This window comes from Podarcis filfolensis (assembly GCF_964270895.1).
Source record: "Podarcis filfolensis genome assembly, chromosome: 2".
Classification (NCBI taxonomy): Eukaryota; Metazoa; Chordata; class Lepidosauria; order Squamata; family Lacertidae; genus Podarcis; species Podarcis filfolensis.
Window position 1 is genome coordinate 91,799,347 of NC_139605.1, and position 13,477 is coordinate 91,812,823.

A 13,477-nucleotide genomic window follows, 5' to 3' on the forward strand; every position below is an offset into this window, starting at 1 on the left:
TAAATTGTGTATATTTTGTTGTTGTAAGCTGCTTGAGACCTCCCTGGTGAAAAGCAGACTGTAATTTAAAAAATAAATAAATGAAGGCTTCTGCAAAATAAATAAACAATAATTTCCCTCACCACCCCCAAAAATTATGCTACTTCCTCATCTTAATAAATAAGCGATGTTTAAAATCAAGTCTGTTGGCAATGCAAGTATTGCGTGCAGAAATTTAGTTACCGTAGTTCTCGCAATGCTGAACATGAATTTGGGAGTTTTCACTCTGGAAGGACCTTTATCACATGAATCCAGACCTTTGGCTCTGACCTTAACGCTGCAGGTGCAATCACTTCGTTCCATTGAGCAAAGTGGCAAAATTCCCACCGCTATTAATTAATGGCTCCGGATTGCAACCGGAATGAGCAGGGGAGGACGTGATCTTCATAGCAATAAGCAGAGCTTCTGTCTTCACAGCCGCCTGTGCTTTGGCTCCTTTCCGAGTCACTGGGTGGCCTGTTAAAAAGTGTCTACATATGTTTACTAACAAATAGGCATTTAGTGCTAATGCTAAATATAAGAACTCAGTGTTTACGCAGTGACCTTGTTTGCACATAACACTAAGGCAATCCATGGCTTTATTCAAATGCTTGGGCTTCTGGATCGCGGATGAGCTAAGCCATGGTTTGGCCTTGGGCTGTCGTCTGAACCTGGGCTTGTGGTTTGCCTCGCTCCACCCAAACTATGAGCTGTATCCAAGGTTTGCTTTTGTTTTACAGCTCCTAGTTTGTCTAGAAGAGGCAAACCATGAGCCTGGGGTTAGGCAATATGCTAAACCAAACCATAGCACAGCAGGCACAGGATTAAAGGTGCCTCCACATTTCTCTGAGCCATAGTTTGGCTTGGTGTTACGTGCCAACCGAGCCGTAAGTGCTTCAAAGCAGAGTTTCTCAACCTTGGGTCCCCAGCTTTTGTTGGGACTACAACTCCCATCATCCCTACTGGCCAGGGAACACTGGGAGTTGTAGTCCAAGAACAGCTGGGGACCCAAGGTTGAGAAACTCTGCTTTAAAGCGCCCATATCCCATATCCCTTTGCAAAAACTTTGTAAAGCATGCTGAGTATTAATACCCTGATGTTACGGACGGTCGGCTGGTGCAGAAAGTGGCTTAAAAAGGAGCCCTGCTGCTTCAGACCAAAGTCCCTCTAGTCCAGTGTTTCCCAAACTTGGGTCACCAGCTATTTTTCTGGACTACATTTCCCATCATCCCTGGCCACTGGTTTTGCTAGCTAGGGATGATGGGAGTTGTAGTCCGAGAACAGTTGGCAACCAAAGTTTGGGAAACCTTGATCTAGTCCACCATCCTGTTTCCCACAGTGGCCCACCAGAGGCCTCTGCGAAGTGAGGGCAAAAGCTGTCTCCTGCTGTTGCTCCCTGGCAAATTGGTAGAGAGAGGCCTAAGGAAGCATGCTCCAGGCCAGCCAGCTGAGCCCATGTTTCAGCTGGGGACTTCCAGGCTCTGGATCATCGCATGGCACCAGACCCCTTGTATCCAATAGGAGAAGCACAGACATGAATTCCACAAGGAGAAGCATGTTTGTGTGAAGATTAAGGACAGGTGCAAAGGAATGTAATGTAAGATATGTGCTTTAGAGAAATAATACATACAGTACAGTCATACCTCATGTTACGTTTGCTTCAGGTTGCGTGTTTTCAGGTTGTGTCCCGCAGCAACCCGGAAGTACCAGAAAGGGTTACTTCCGGGGTTCGCCGCTTGCGCATGCACAGAAGCGCAAAATGACGTCACGTGCATGCGCAGAAGCGGCGAATCGCGGCACTCGCAGACGCGGGTTGCGTTCTTTTCAGGTTGTGAACGGGCCTCCAGAACGGATCCTGTTTGCAACCAGAGGTACCACTTTATATGGCAGTATATAAAAGATTTGAATGGAAACAGCATGGAAGTAAGGCTGGACAGTCTTAAGGGAATATCGTGTTTAAATTGAATTGAATTTGTTAAATGGTTTGAAAACTAATTAAAAATTATGGAAAAAAGGAAAGATTTGGGCAGGTGCATGTACGCTAGCCGGCCCAGAACACAGGCATATGTGTCACAGCTTGAGCTTCCACCAAGGGAACCCCCTTCTCTGCCATCCCTGAGAAACGAAGCCAATCCCTGGAGGGGGCGGTTCCTGCAACCCCCCTTGGCATTCCTGGCACCGGCGCCTTCTGCCAGGTGGCAAACGGATGTCAAGCCTTTGGCAACAGAAGCTTCGGAAGGTCCCCCGCCTCCCGGTTCCAAGCAAAACCCTCATCCCTGACTTACTCTTTCCAGGAGCCTGCTCTCCTCTTGAGCAAACACAAACGAAGCTCGTGTCAATAGAGATTAAGACAGTCGGGGAAAGTATGTGCGAGAGTGTGTGATTTGCTTGGCTACTTAATGCTAATAGTGCCTTTCCGCTGCATGTCAAGCTGATCTTTGCTTAACTGGTTGGCAAATTGAGGTGGCGGGAGAAAGGCAATGGGGAGGGCCGCATAAAGGTGATCCTGTGTGCTGAAATGACATTTGCACCTACCTTTTTGAGTGTCGGGCTCGTTCCAGCAGCAGAGTAATTTACTTTCCCCTGTCTGCACAGCCTCTTCAGTTGGGGTTGAAGTACGCTTCTTCCTCTTTGCCCGTGAGGCTGAGAAGAACAGTGGTAGAGCAGCTTCATTGAAAGCAGCAAGGTTCCTAGGTTCAGTACCTCAGAAACGTACTGGCAGCCTACCTCTGAAAGGGCTTTGCTACCCCACTGTTTCTGACTGGGAAGGCAGAAGCCTCTACGCAAAGGATGGGGGACTCGTGACCCTCTGTATGTTGTTGGACTACGATTCCCGTCACCCCTCGCCACTGGCCAGGGCAGTCCAATAGATTCCCCTCCAGTGTTCTTTAACTGGCTATGCTGTCTTTCTCAAACATTGCAGGCGAAACAAAAGAAAGAGCATTAAAAACCAACCAGCCAACCAACCAACCATGTATTTTTAAAGTATTATTAGCCATGCTAGCTGTGGGGTGGGGATGGCAGGTCTTAGCTAAGATAATACATTGGGATAGCGTGAGAGCGGATGCCCTCCACCTGCCGTGCCCATTATGTTAGCTAAACAACAAACTTATTTTAAGACGACGCGGCTCCATTGCATTCTTGTGGCCCTGTGCAGCTCCATCCATGGCTTCCTGGAGGACTACGTCTTCGTCATCCAAGCGCTCTTTGACCTTTACGAGGCCTCGCTGGACCCAAACTGGTTGGAGTGGGCTGTGCAGCTGCAGCACAAGCAAGACGAGCTCTTCTGGGATCCAAAGGGTTTTGCCTACTTCTCCACGGAGGCTGGCGACCCTTCCTTGCTCCTGCGCATGAAGGATGGTACGTGTTTCCCCTCAGAGATGAGACCGTCAGGCATGCAACCCCCCCCCCCCCGAGTGGATGAGCAAGAGCCTTAATCAAGTATCCGGGTTTTTCCTTTAAAAAATATTTTATTAATGTATGGATCGCTTTCTGACAATCTATAAACATACCATAAAACAGCTGACGCTCTCCCTTATGGAAATAGGTTCAACAGCAATACAGTGGTACCTCAGGTTACAGGCACTTCAGGTTACAGACTCCACTAACCCAGAAATATTACCTCGGGTTAAGAACTTTGCTTCAGGATAAGAACAGAAATCGTGCAGCGGCAGCGCGGCAGCAGCAGGAGGCCCCATTAGCTAAAGTGGTGCTTCAGGTTACGAACAGTTTCAGGTTAAGAACAGACCTCCAGAACGAATTAAGTTCTTAACCCGAGGTACCACTGTACGGTGGAAAAGACCATTTCATCCAGCTAGCTCTAACTTTAAAACAGTTTGAGTAGGGTCGTATGGAAATGCTGACAGGCCCTTTCCTGCTGTTTCCAGTGCCTGTGCTTAAAAACAAACAAACCAACCATAAAACGAGTCTCTGTGCTTGATATAAGCCCACATCCATCTCCTGAGGCTAACGTGAAGCCTTGCCTCAGGGAAATGTCTCCTCAATCCACAACCCCACCTCTTGCCCCACTTTCCAGCCTTCAAAGATACAAGCGCTGGAGTTTCAAGCCTGGTACGTGGGTTGGTGCAGAGATGTGCATCAGCCGAGCATCTCTCTGCCTGCGGTAGACACACACTCTGAGGAGGCACCACAGGCCTGGTGGTTCAGCCTGCTTGCCTTGTGCATTTATCACACTGCGGCCTCTCTATGTTACATTAGCATGCTCACAACCTACAGGCTGTCGGTGTTCAGCGCTGAGTGGGGCGACCTGATTTGCAGCATATATGTACACGGTGGGTGAGGTTCAGAGGCTGGCTGTTGGCTTAGCTTCTCTGACATCGCAGATTGGGAGGGCAGCCTGGGAGCGATTGCCCAACAGCTAAGAGGGACATGGGAGACAGGACCACTTGCCCGCTAAGGTCAGAAAGCAACTGCTTTAAAGTTAGGCCAGGATGTAATAGCTCTGTCCTGTGCCTGTTTGCTTGGCAATAAGTCGCACTGAATTCAGAGGTATTTACTCCTAAGTATCTGTGCAAAATGGGATGCGGGTGGCACTGTGGGTTAAACCACAGAGCCTAGGACTTGCCGATCTGAAGGTCGGCGGTTCGAATCCCCGCGATGGGATGAGCTCCCGTTGCTCAGTCCCTGCTCCTGCCAACCTAGCAGTTCGAAAACACATCAAAGTGCAAGTAGATAAATAGGTACCGCTCCGGTGGGAAGGTATACGGTGTTTCCGTGTGCTGCTCTGGTTCGTCAGAAGCAGCTTAGTCATGCTGGCCACAGGACCCGGAAGCTGTACGCCGGCTCTCTCGGCCAATAAAGCGAGATGAGCACCGCAACCCCAGAGTCGGTCACGACTGGACCTAATGGTCAGGGGTCCCTTTACCTTACCTGCACAAAGGGTCACAGATTTCATATTGTTCCAGGGCTTCTGAAATGCCACTTAGCAGGGTTGCAGATCAGCTCTGGGGTTTCAGAGCCTCAAGTTCAAATGTCCTTGGCCACGGACAGGCTGGTGACCCCTGCTCCTTTACGGCCTGTGAATTTGCAAGCAGATGCACTCTGGGTGACTTGACTACTGTTTCTCCTGCCCCACACTTTCAGATCAAGACGGCGCAGAGCCCTGCCCCAACTCTATTGCTGTTACTAACCTTCTGCGGGCAGCCAGCTACACCGGCCATAAGGAATGGGTGAAGAAAGCGGGGCAGATCCTGGCTGCCTTCTCGGAGAGGCTGCTGAAAATCCCTGTGGTCCTCCCGGAGATGGCCCGATCCGCTGCAGCCTTCCAGCAGACCCTGAAGCAGGTAACTTTTTGGGCTCCTCCTTAATGTTAAGGGGTGGGGGGATCCTCTGGCACTCCCCAGCCTCTACTCCACAGGAAGATAGCCAGAGGAGATTGCCAGCATCCTTGCTCCCCCTTCCAAAGTTGCTAAAGTCAGGGTGGAAAGGGGAGACCATTCTCCCTACCCCCCCGGTTCCCACCATATAACACCCCCCGCCATTTCTCCCTCCTTTGGCCTGAGCCAGCAGGGATGTTCTCATATTTTTTTAGTTCATAGGATCAAGAGAGTTGGACCCAACTAGTCCAGCCCCCTGCAATGCGGGAATATGCAGCTATTCATACAGAGATTGAACCTGCAACCTTAGCATTATCAGCAGCACGCCGCAACCAACTGAGCTATCCAGTCTTTTGCCCTTCAAGAGAAGAACTTCAATACAGTCATACCTCATGTTACGTCTGCTTCATGTTACGTTCTTTCAGGTTACGTCCCGCGGCGACCCGGAAGTACCAGAAAAGGTTACTTCTGTGTTTCGCCGCTCGCGCATGCGCACAAAAATGACATCACGCACATGCGCAGAAGCGGTGAATCGCAACCCGCGCGTGCGCACATGCACCGCTGTGGGTTGCACTCTTTTCATGTTGCAAAAGGGCCTCTGGAACGGATCCCATTTGCAACCAGAGGTACCACTGTATATATATTCTGGGCTGGATTCAGCCAGCCCAGTTTGTATACCGTCTTTCTATTTCACTGCACACAAGGCAGTTTACAAGCTGAAGAAACTACCAAATGTACAACAAAGATCGTATACCTTAGAACAATCTGATCCAATAATATAAACGTAACCTTAAAATAAAGCGTGTACGGGGGGAAGGGTGGAGCGGGAGGGTCCGTCGGCCTTTGTTTTGGCTTTTCTCCTACTGGGAGTTGGTTGGATCCCTCCTGAGTCTTTTATCGGTTGAAAGGTTCGAGGCATTCAGCCCAGAAATAGAACAGGCCCCTTGCGCATGCACACTGAGAGAGTCACCTGCGATGGGCCCTGGGAGACCCATGGCAACATGTTTCACCACTGCTTGGGAGCAGAGTATAGTTCATCATTTTCTGCAGAGGTGTTTCCCCACCTGTTTTGTTTTCTTTGCTCTTTAAAGAAGTATTTGGAGCACATCCTTAATTCTGCTTTATTCTCTGGGCAGGTTGTTATCTGTGGTGACCCAGCAGGAGAAGACACCAGAGAGCTGCTGCACTGCTATTATTCCACATACACTCCAAACGGGGTAAGACCCACTAGCGGACAGCTGGCTCCTCCCTCTTTTGTGCTTCTTCTGGGTCTTCTGGCCCAGGTGTTTTCACTTTCAGGATGTCGGTGACTGGGATGAAAGTGACCTTCACAAAGTCAAGGCCAGTTAAGGGGAGGTCCCAGAAGGAGCAGGTCCTTAGAGCAACAAAGAGCCACAAGATTCTTCACTAGGTCAGGTCTGATGGGCAAACTGATGGATGGTTAGAGAGAGGCAAAGCAGGGTCAGCGGCCGTACATATGTTGCTGGACCGCAGCCTCAATCAACCCCAGCAAGCATGACCAATGGCCAGGGATTATGGGAGTTGTTGTTATGGAGGGCCTGAGGTTTCCTGCACCTGAAGTTGAATAAATATATTAGAAGATGGGAAGGCAAACTAAGGCCTGGGGGCCGGATCTGGCCCAATCACATTCTAAATCCGGCCCATGGACGGTCCGGGAATCAGCGTGTTTTTACATGAGTAAAATGTGCGCTTTTATTTAAAATGCATCTCTGGGTTATTTGCTGGGCATAGGAATTCATTCCCCCCTAAAAAAAAATAGTCGGGCCCCCCCACAAGGTCTGAGGGACAGTGGACCAGCCCCCTGCTGAAAAAATTGCTGACCCCTGTATTAGAAGATTCGGGATTGGGGGGGGGCAGAATAACACTATGGTGCAGAGAACTCATCCACTTATTGCCACTCGTGGAAATTTTACATCATTGGAGGGGCACAAAGAAAAGTACAGTATGTAGGTGGCATGACAGGGTCTCGTACTTAGCCTTGGTGGAAGTCACACAAGACACGTTTGATGTAGACCTTTTATTTCATACATCAGTTCAAACCCGGAGGGGCCCAGGCTTTCTGGTTTTCAAATGTCTTTTTGGAGAGGTTATTTGGCTTGATGCAATCAAGGTGAACAGTATGTTGAGGGGTGATATTTGAAATCCGTACAGTGACGTCCATTTCTTTGTACAAGATCAGTCAGTACCCTAGTATTATATCTTCAAATGTGTGGCAAACGTAGCTATTATGGCTGTCTAGCCTACAACCTGTGTCTATGTCTGTGTTGGATTCTTTTGTTACCAGTAAAAAATTAATGTTTGTAAAAAGGAGGGGGGGGAATCGGGGGAGGGGGCAGGCTGGATACAGGCTTGCTGACCATAGGGATCAAGATGGCAGGGTGTATGACTGATGCCAACAACCCAAGGAAGTGCTGTGTTTGGTTGACAGAAATGGCAGGGGATGTTGTCGCTGGCTTGCCCACAAGAGCTCCAGTCCCCTAGTTTGAAGAATATAAGAAGAATGAGCACTCAAGAAAATGTGATTTATTTCTTAGCCAACGTGCTAGCCTGCAGACCCATGTATGAGATGTAAAGCCCCACCCCAGAGTGGCTCTCTTCAGAGCTATCAACCAGGCACCTATTTGGTCTGCTTACCAAAGCAGCCTGCTTAGAGTAACTGCCTTTAATTCCTTGCACCCCCAGGCAACCCTTGTGAAACTGCCCAGTGTTAGAAACTGAGAAATGAAAGCTCGGAGCTCAATGGCAACTTAAACCTAGGTTATGGGCACAGCAACGGAATGTCTAGGCATGCTTTATAATAACAAGAATACAAAGCTGAAAATGAATGAACTGCAGCTAAAATATTACGTTCGTTTTTCACATGGTCTGCTCCTTCTCCTGCCCACCCCACTAATATTCTTAAGAGGGTCTCTTCTCTTGTCTTCAGGGAGTAGCTGGAAGTGGGGAGGCAGAAAAAGGTCCTCCTTTCCTTCTACTCTGCAGTTTTAATTTGATATCTTAGATGCAGTACTGTACCCAGAGCTCAGAAACTGCTCACGCTAATGAAATTCCCTGTCGCAAAATGCGCCTAGAACAATGGGAGTTTCGAACATTGAAGCTGCCATCAACTTAATAAGGAGGGCCAGATTCTGTGACCAGTAGATGTTGCAGAAATGAAGGCAAAGGGTTGCACTGTTAGTTACGGATTTTAGATGTTTCTCCCTCCGGGATTGGGTTTCTGGAGGTCACTGAAAAACACAGAGACTCCTGGAAGTGGGGACTGCAGAAGCTCTGTCTCCACCACATAGCTGTTTTGCCGCGTCCTGTTGTGCTCTACAAGCTGTGCCTCTTGGCAGAATCCTTTAAGGACTGTGTGAAAACTGGCAAACGCCGAAATGTCTGCAAAGGCAGCGAACATTTCTGAAGCTGAATTTGTGCACTCCATGAAGCTATTTGCTAGGCAATCGAGGGAGAGACACACACAAGTCAAAATTTGCCTGCCTTCGGATTGGGGTGTAGCACTCTGCTTGATCTGTAGGCTCCAAGCAAAGCTGCTTGCCTTGACTACCGTGGGATGAAATCCTTGCCGTATGAAGAAGGCCTTGGGTTGTTTATGTCTCTTTGCTTCTCTCTGTTCTTCTTCTCCTTGATCTCCTTGCCCTCTTGCCTTTGTTGGATAAATTCTACCTCCCAGACACTCCCTTCCAGCTCGCTTCCCCTTCTTTCTCCAAGGTAAAGGCTGCGGTGTCTCATACTGCAGGGGCTGCTTTCATCTAACAGTGGCAACATCAGCAGCTTTGTCTTTTGGCCCCTGCCTGGGAAGCAGGTTGTTCCGACGGCTGCCACATATGCTTTAGCATGGGGTTCTCAGCACTTCCTCTCTGGGGGGCTAAGCACACATTGCTGTGGCCTGCGTCTCGCCCAGCTGTCATCCTTGGATTGCCCACGCATCTGGAGTCATAAAGCTGACACAGATTCCATGCAGAAAAATGTCCTCTTTTCCTTAGCAAAATGGACGGTTTGGATGACAACAGGCAGACTGTTGACTGCAGAGTTTATTTCCCTCCTCTGGAGAGAGGATACACGAGAGCGGTGGTTAAATGCATTAGGCTTGGGCTTTTGATTGCAGAGGCTCTTTGATTTAATACCAGTTAGGGTGTCCCAGGATATGTCAGTCTGTTTCTTTGTGCTTCAGGTTTGCCAGTGTCTTGGTTTCTTCTGTGGGCCAGATTCTGCTTGAAGAAAGCTCTGCTCCAGCAGCTTGGGATAAATGCTGTCAGTTGCTTTGGCTGCATTATTTGGAGCATCTCGCCATTCCATTTTATTTTGCCTGCCGGTGATGTGCAGCAGGGGGAGGAAAAGAGGTGGTAAAGGTGTCAGCTGTTTGGGGTAGTGGAATTGCTGGGGACAGATGGAGGGCAGGGGAGATACTGGGATCCCTGAAAAGAGACAAGCGGACTGAGCATCTCAGAAAACCATGCTTTGCGCCAGATTCATAGGCACAACCCAGCTCTCCCCTTTTGCCAAATGCTTTACTCTGCACCCAAAAAAAGAAAGTCATTTTTTTTGCCTCTTTCGGGGTTGCAGGGAGGAACTTCAGTGAAGCTTTCACGCAGCAGAGGCTTGTCACTTATTTAAGTCTACAGTTGGGAACTGGATCCGACCAATGGGATAGATCTTTATCTCCACCACCTCCTGCAGGCCATGTTTGACAGGAAGGGGAGGCTATGAAAGCCCAGCTGATAGTTGGCACAGGCCAAATGGTCAGGCCTGGCGGACTACATTAGGCCTGTGGGCCAGGAGTTTCCCACCTCTGCCTTAAGGCTTCATGACGCAATGGGGTGCCGAGGTGTTTGTGTGTTTTGCTAAAAACAACCCTTGTGCTTCATCCATCCCATAGCCTCCTGGGCTGCCCACACTCCCCAAAAGCCCTTAGGAGGACCTCAAAGCGTGGGAGTGCCTGAGACGGGGCTTCCTGTATCTATAATGTGGCTCTGAGGATCTCCACAGGCAGCCTCCAGCGCTGCTCTTACTTTGAGGTCCTCCCCAGAGCTTTTAGGAATGCAGCACAAGGATTATTTTTATGTGAACACATAGGCACACTCCTTGGCCAGCTTTTAACACTATGAAGCCTTAACATGAGTGACAAACCCCCAGAAGTCCCCTCAACTTCCTGTATTTTCAAGGCTGATTTATTTTTGCCTGAGTAAACCATGAGGGTGGCGGTGGGGAGATGTATCAGCAGAGCTTTAGTATCTTGATTCCTCCTATATTTTAGTGTGTGGCCTACAAGGTGGCATCTCAGGTCCCTGCTTATGGGCTTCCCAGGATGCTGTTGTGCTCAGGTACTGCCTTTGGTCTTGCCTCAGGTTGACGACCGTGAGAACAGGATATCACATTAGATGGACCTTTGGACTGATCCAGCGGGACTCTTACGTTTTGATGGCAGCTGGCTCTTCCAGCTGCTGTCACGTTTACTAGGCTGCATCCCGCCTCCTTATGACTGATACCTTCCTTACTGAAGAACATGCCACGTTGAATGAAACTGGGATGGAGAAAGATTGGGGAAGCTGGTGGTTGTGTGAGTTTGCCTGATGTTGGGTCTCCTCCGCAAGTGGCAATAAGCAGTCAAAGGGCCAGAAATTCATAAGCAAGCCATAGAAACCCGTGACCCTGCTTGCTTGAGACCTGTTTACTTCTATTGAGTTATATGTTCACGGGCATTTGGCTTATTGTACTAGGGAGCTATATACCAAGGTGTTGGTGTCAGGAACTTTCATCCCCAGTCTCTACATATAGAATTTTGAAAACCTTACAGACACCTGAGACCTTTTGGCTCTTTTCTGTGTGCTTCCTTATAGGGGTGTTCAAAGTGTGAGAAGAACAAAACATTTGAAATTGCCTTAAGGCCCACAGATCTGGAGATGTGTCTGCAGTGCGTAACAATCTGCCTTCACAGTTGCTCTTCCTTTGCCACTCAAGCCTCAGAACCAATCATAACAATACAATTCCCACAAAATCGGGAGTTAACGCCACAGCTTCACCCGCTGCCACAATACCAATCCTTTCCAAAACAGACAGACCAAATCAATCCCTGCTGATGGACTTGAACCAATCATGGCTTCTTGAGCCAATCGCATCCTTCCTTAGCCTAATTTGCCTCACAAAGCTGGTGTGAGGATAAAAATGGTACAAGCCATGCGTAAGCTAAGCTGTTCTGAGTACAGTGGACGCTTGGGTTGCGAACGTGATCTGTGCGGGATGCACGTTTGCAACCCACAGCGTGTGCAACCCGTGTCTGCGCATGTGCAGGTTGCGATTTAGCACTTCTGCACATGCGCGACTGCCAAAACCCGGAAGTAACCCATTCCGGTACTTCCGGGTTTCGGTGGTCCACAACCCGAAAAAAGCAACCTGAAATGGCTGTAATCCGAGGTATGACTGTACAGTGGTACCTTGGTTCTCAACCTTAATCTGTTCCGGAAGTCCATTCCAAAACCAAAGCGTTCCAAAACCAAGGCGTACTTTCCCATAGAAAGTAATGCAAACTGAATTAATCTGTTCCAGACTTTTAAAAACAACTCCTAAAATAGCAATTTAACATGAATTTTACTATCTAGCGATACCACAAAAGAAAGCAATAAACAATGTTCTGCAGTCAATCAATCAATCAGTAGCTGAACTGGGTTCCAAAAACAACAAAAAAAGACAAAAACAAAAACGCAAAATAAATAGCAAAAACAGACAGACCTCAGTGTAACACTCAAAATGGAAGTGTGGCCCTCAAATTGGAAGCGTAGCACTCAAAATAGAGCATGTTTGGCTTCCAAAAAAAGTTCACAAACTGGAACACTTACTTCCTGGTTTGCAGTGTTTGGGTTCCAAGTTGTTTGAGTACCAAGGCGTTTGAGAACCAAGGTACCACTGTACTGTACAAAAAGAATACAATACAAATGTGTGTGAGGGCGTAAGAAGAGGCCTGCTGAGTCAGGCCCAAGGCCCACCTCGTCCGGCATCCTGTTCTCACAGCGGCCAAGCCGATGCCCATAGGAGGCCCGAGACAGCGGGATTCGAACACAAGAGCGTTCTCCCCGCTCGTGATTCCCTGCAACTGGCGCCCAGAAGCATACTGTCTTCAGCACTGGAGGGAGAACGTAGCCATTGTGACTAGTAGCCATCAAAATACCTTATCCTCCGCAAGCGAGATAAAGAGAAAGAACAGTGCTATTCTAAGATAGGCTTCCAGGAGTTGTCCAGCACAAGTGACTGGGAAATGTGGTCTGAAGTAGCTGCTCTTGCGCTGAATGCTGGGCTCTCTCAGGCATCGCTGGGGCTGAGGAGCAAATCCTGTCCTGCCCTGTACCTGGAGCTGTTTGCTGCTGCCCTGTCCCCGCCTCTGCTGCTGCTGCTCCACCTCTCCCTTTGCCTTGGCGGAGAAGGATTAAAAGCACTGACCCACTTTGGAGCTTTGAAAGCGCCGTGTCGGCAGCGGGGAGCCGAGCCCGCCGTTGCCAGTGCTAATAAATTACTCCCTTTCCCAACAGCTGTATCAGCTTTTTGTTCCCTGCAACCTGTACGTGTTCTGGGAGGGGCCCCAAGATAGATGATGAACCAGCGGAGGAGGCCTCTCGGAAGGGGAGCATGATCAAATCAAACAGCATGGAAATTAAATTCCATTCTCACTGTTTAATTCAATTTACTCTTAACTGCAGCAAAGAGCTTTGGAAGGGAAAGCTGTGATTGTCAGCAGCTCTTTCTCTATTTGTCTTCCATATAACGAATAGGGTGAGGGAAGGGGATGTTGCCCTCCCCTCCCTTGAGTATTTTCCCTGGATGGCTGGACCTTTTGGGGGGACGAACCCCCACTTCACTCTGTGGTCATTGACCCTCATTTCCTCCCCTGACTGCTTCAGTGACATGCTGCCACCACCTGCTGGCTGTCCAGAGGAGCAGCAGTGACTTTGTTGTGAAAGAAAGATCAGCCCAAATTGCTTACTCAAAAGTCATAAACAAGGTGAAGCCAGCCCGCCCACCCACCCACGAAACATAACATGGAAGCTTCAGATGGTGGGTTGCACTGGCAGCGGACTCCACAACATGCGGCTGAATCGCGTGCAGGATTG

General features: G+C 48.9%; 1 protein-coding gene across 5 annotated transcripts in view; it reads left to right on the forward strand.

Moving 5' to 3' along the window:
- The window catches only part of SPATA20 (spermatogenesis associated 20), a 46,641-nt gene that overhangs the window by 20,881 nt on the left and 12,283 nt on the right, over positions 1 to 13,477 (forward strand). For all 5 annotated transcript variants that reach the window (XM_083598136.1, XM_083598138.1, XM_083598140.1 and 2 more), the window contains exons 13-15: positions 3,176 to 3,378; positions 5,122 to 5,321; positions 6,491 to 6,571. In XM_083598136.1, coding sequence (XP_083454262.1) covers positions 3,176 to 3,378; positions 5,122 to 5,321; positions 6,491 to 6,571 — 484 coding nt within the window. The remainder of the gene's footprint in view (positions 1 to 3,175; positions 3,379 to 5,121; positions 5,322 to 6,490; positions 6,572 to 13,477) is intronic.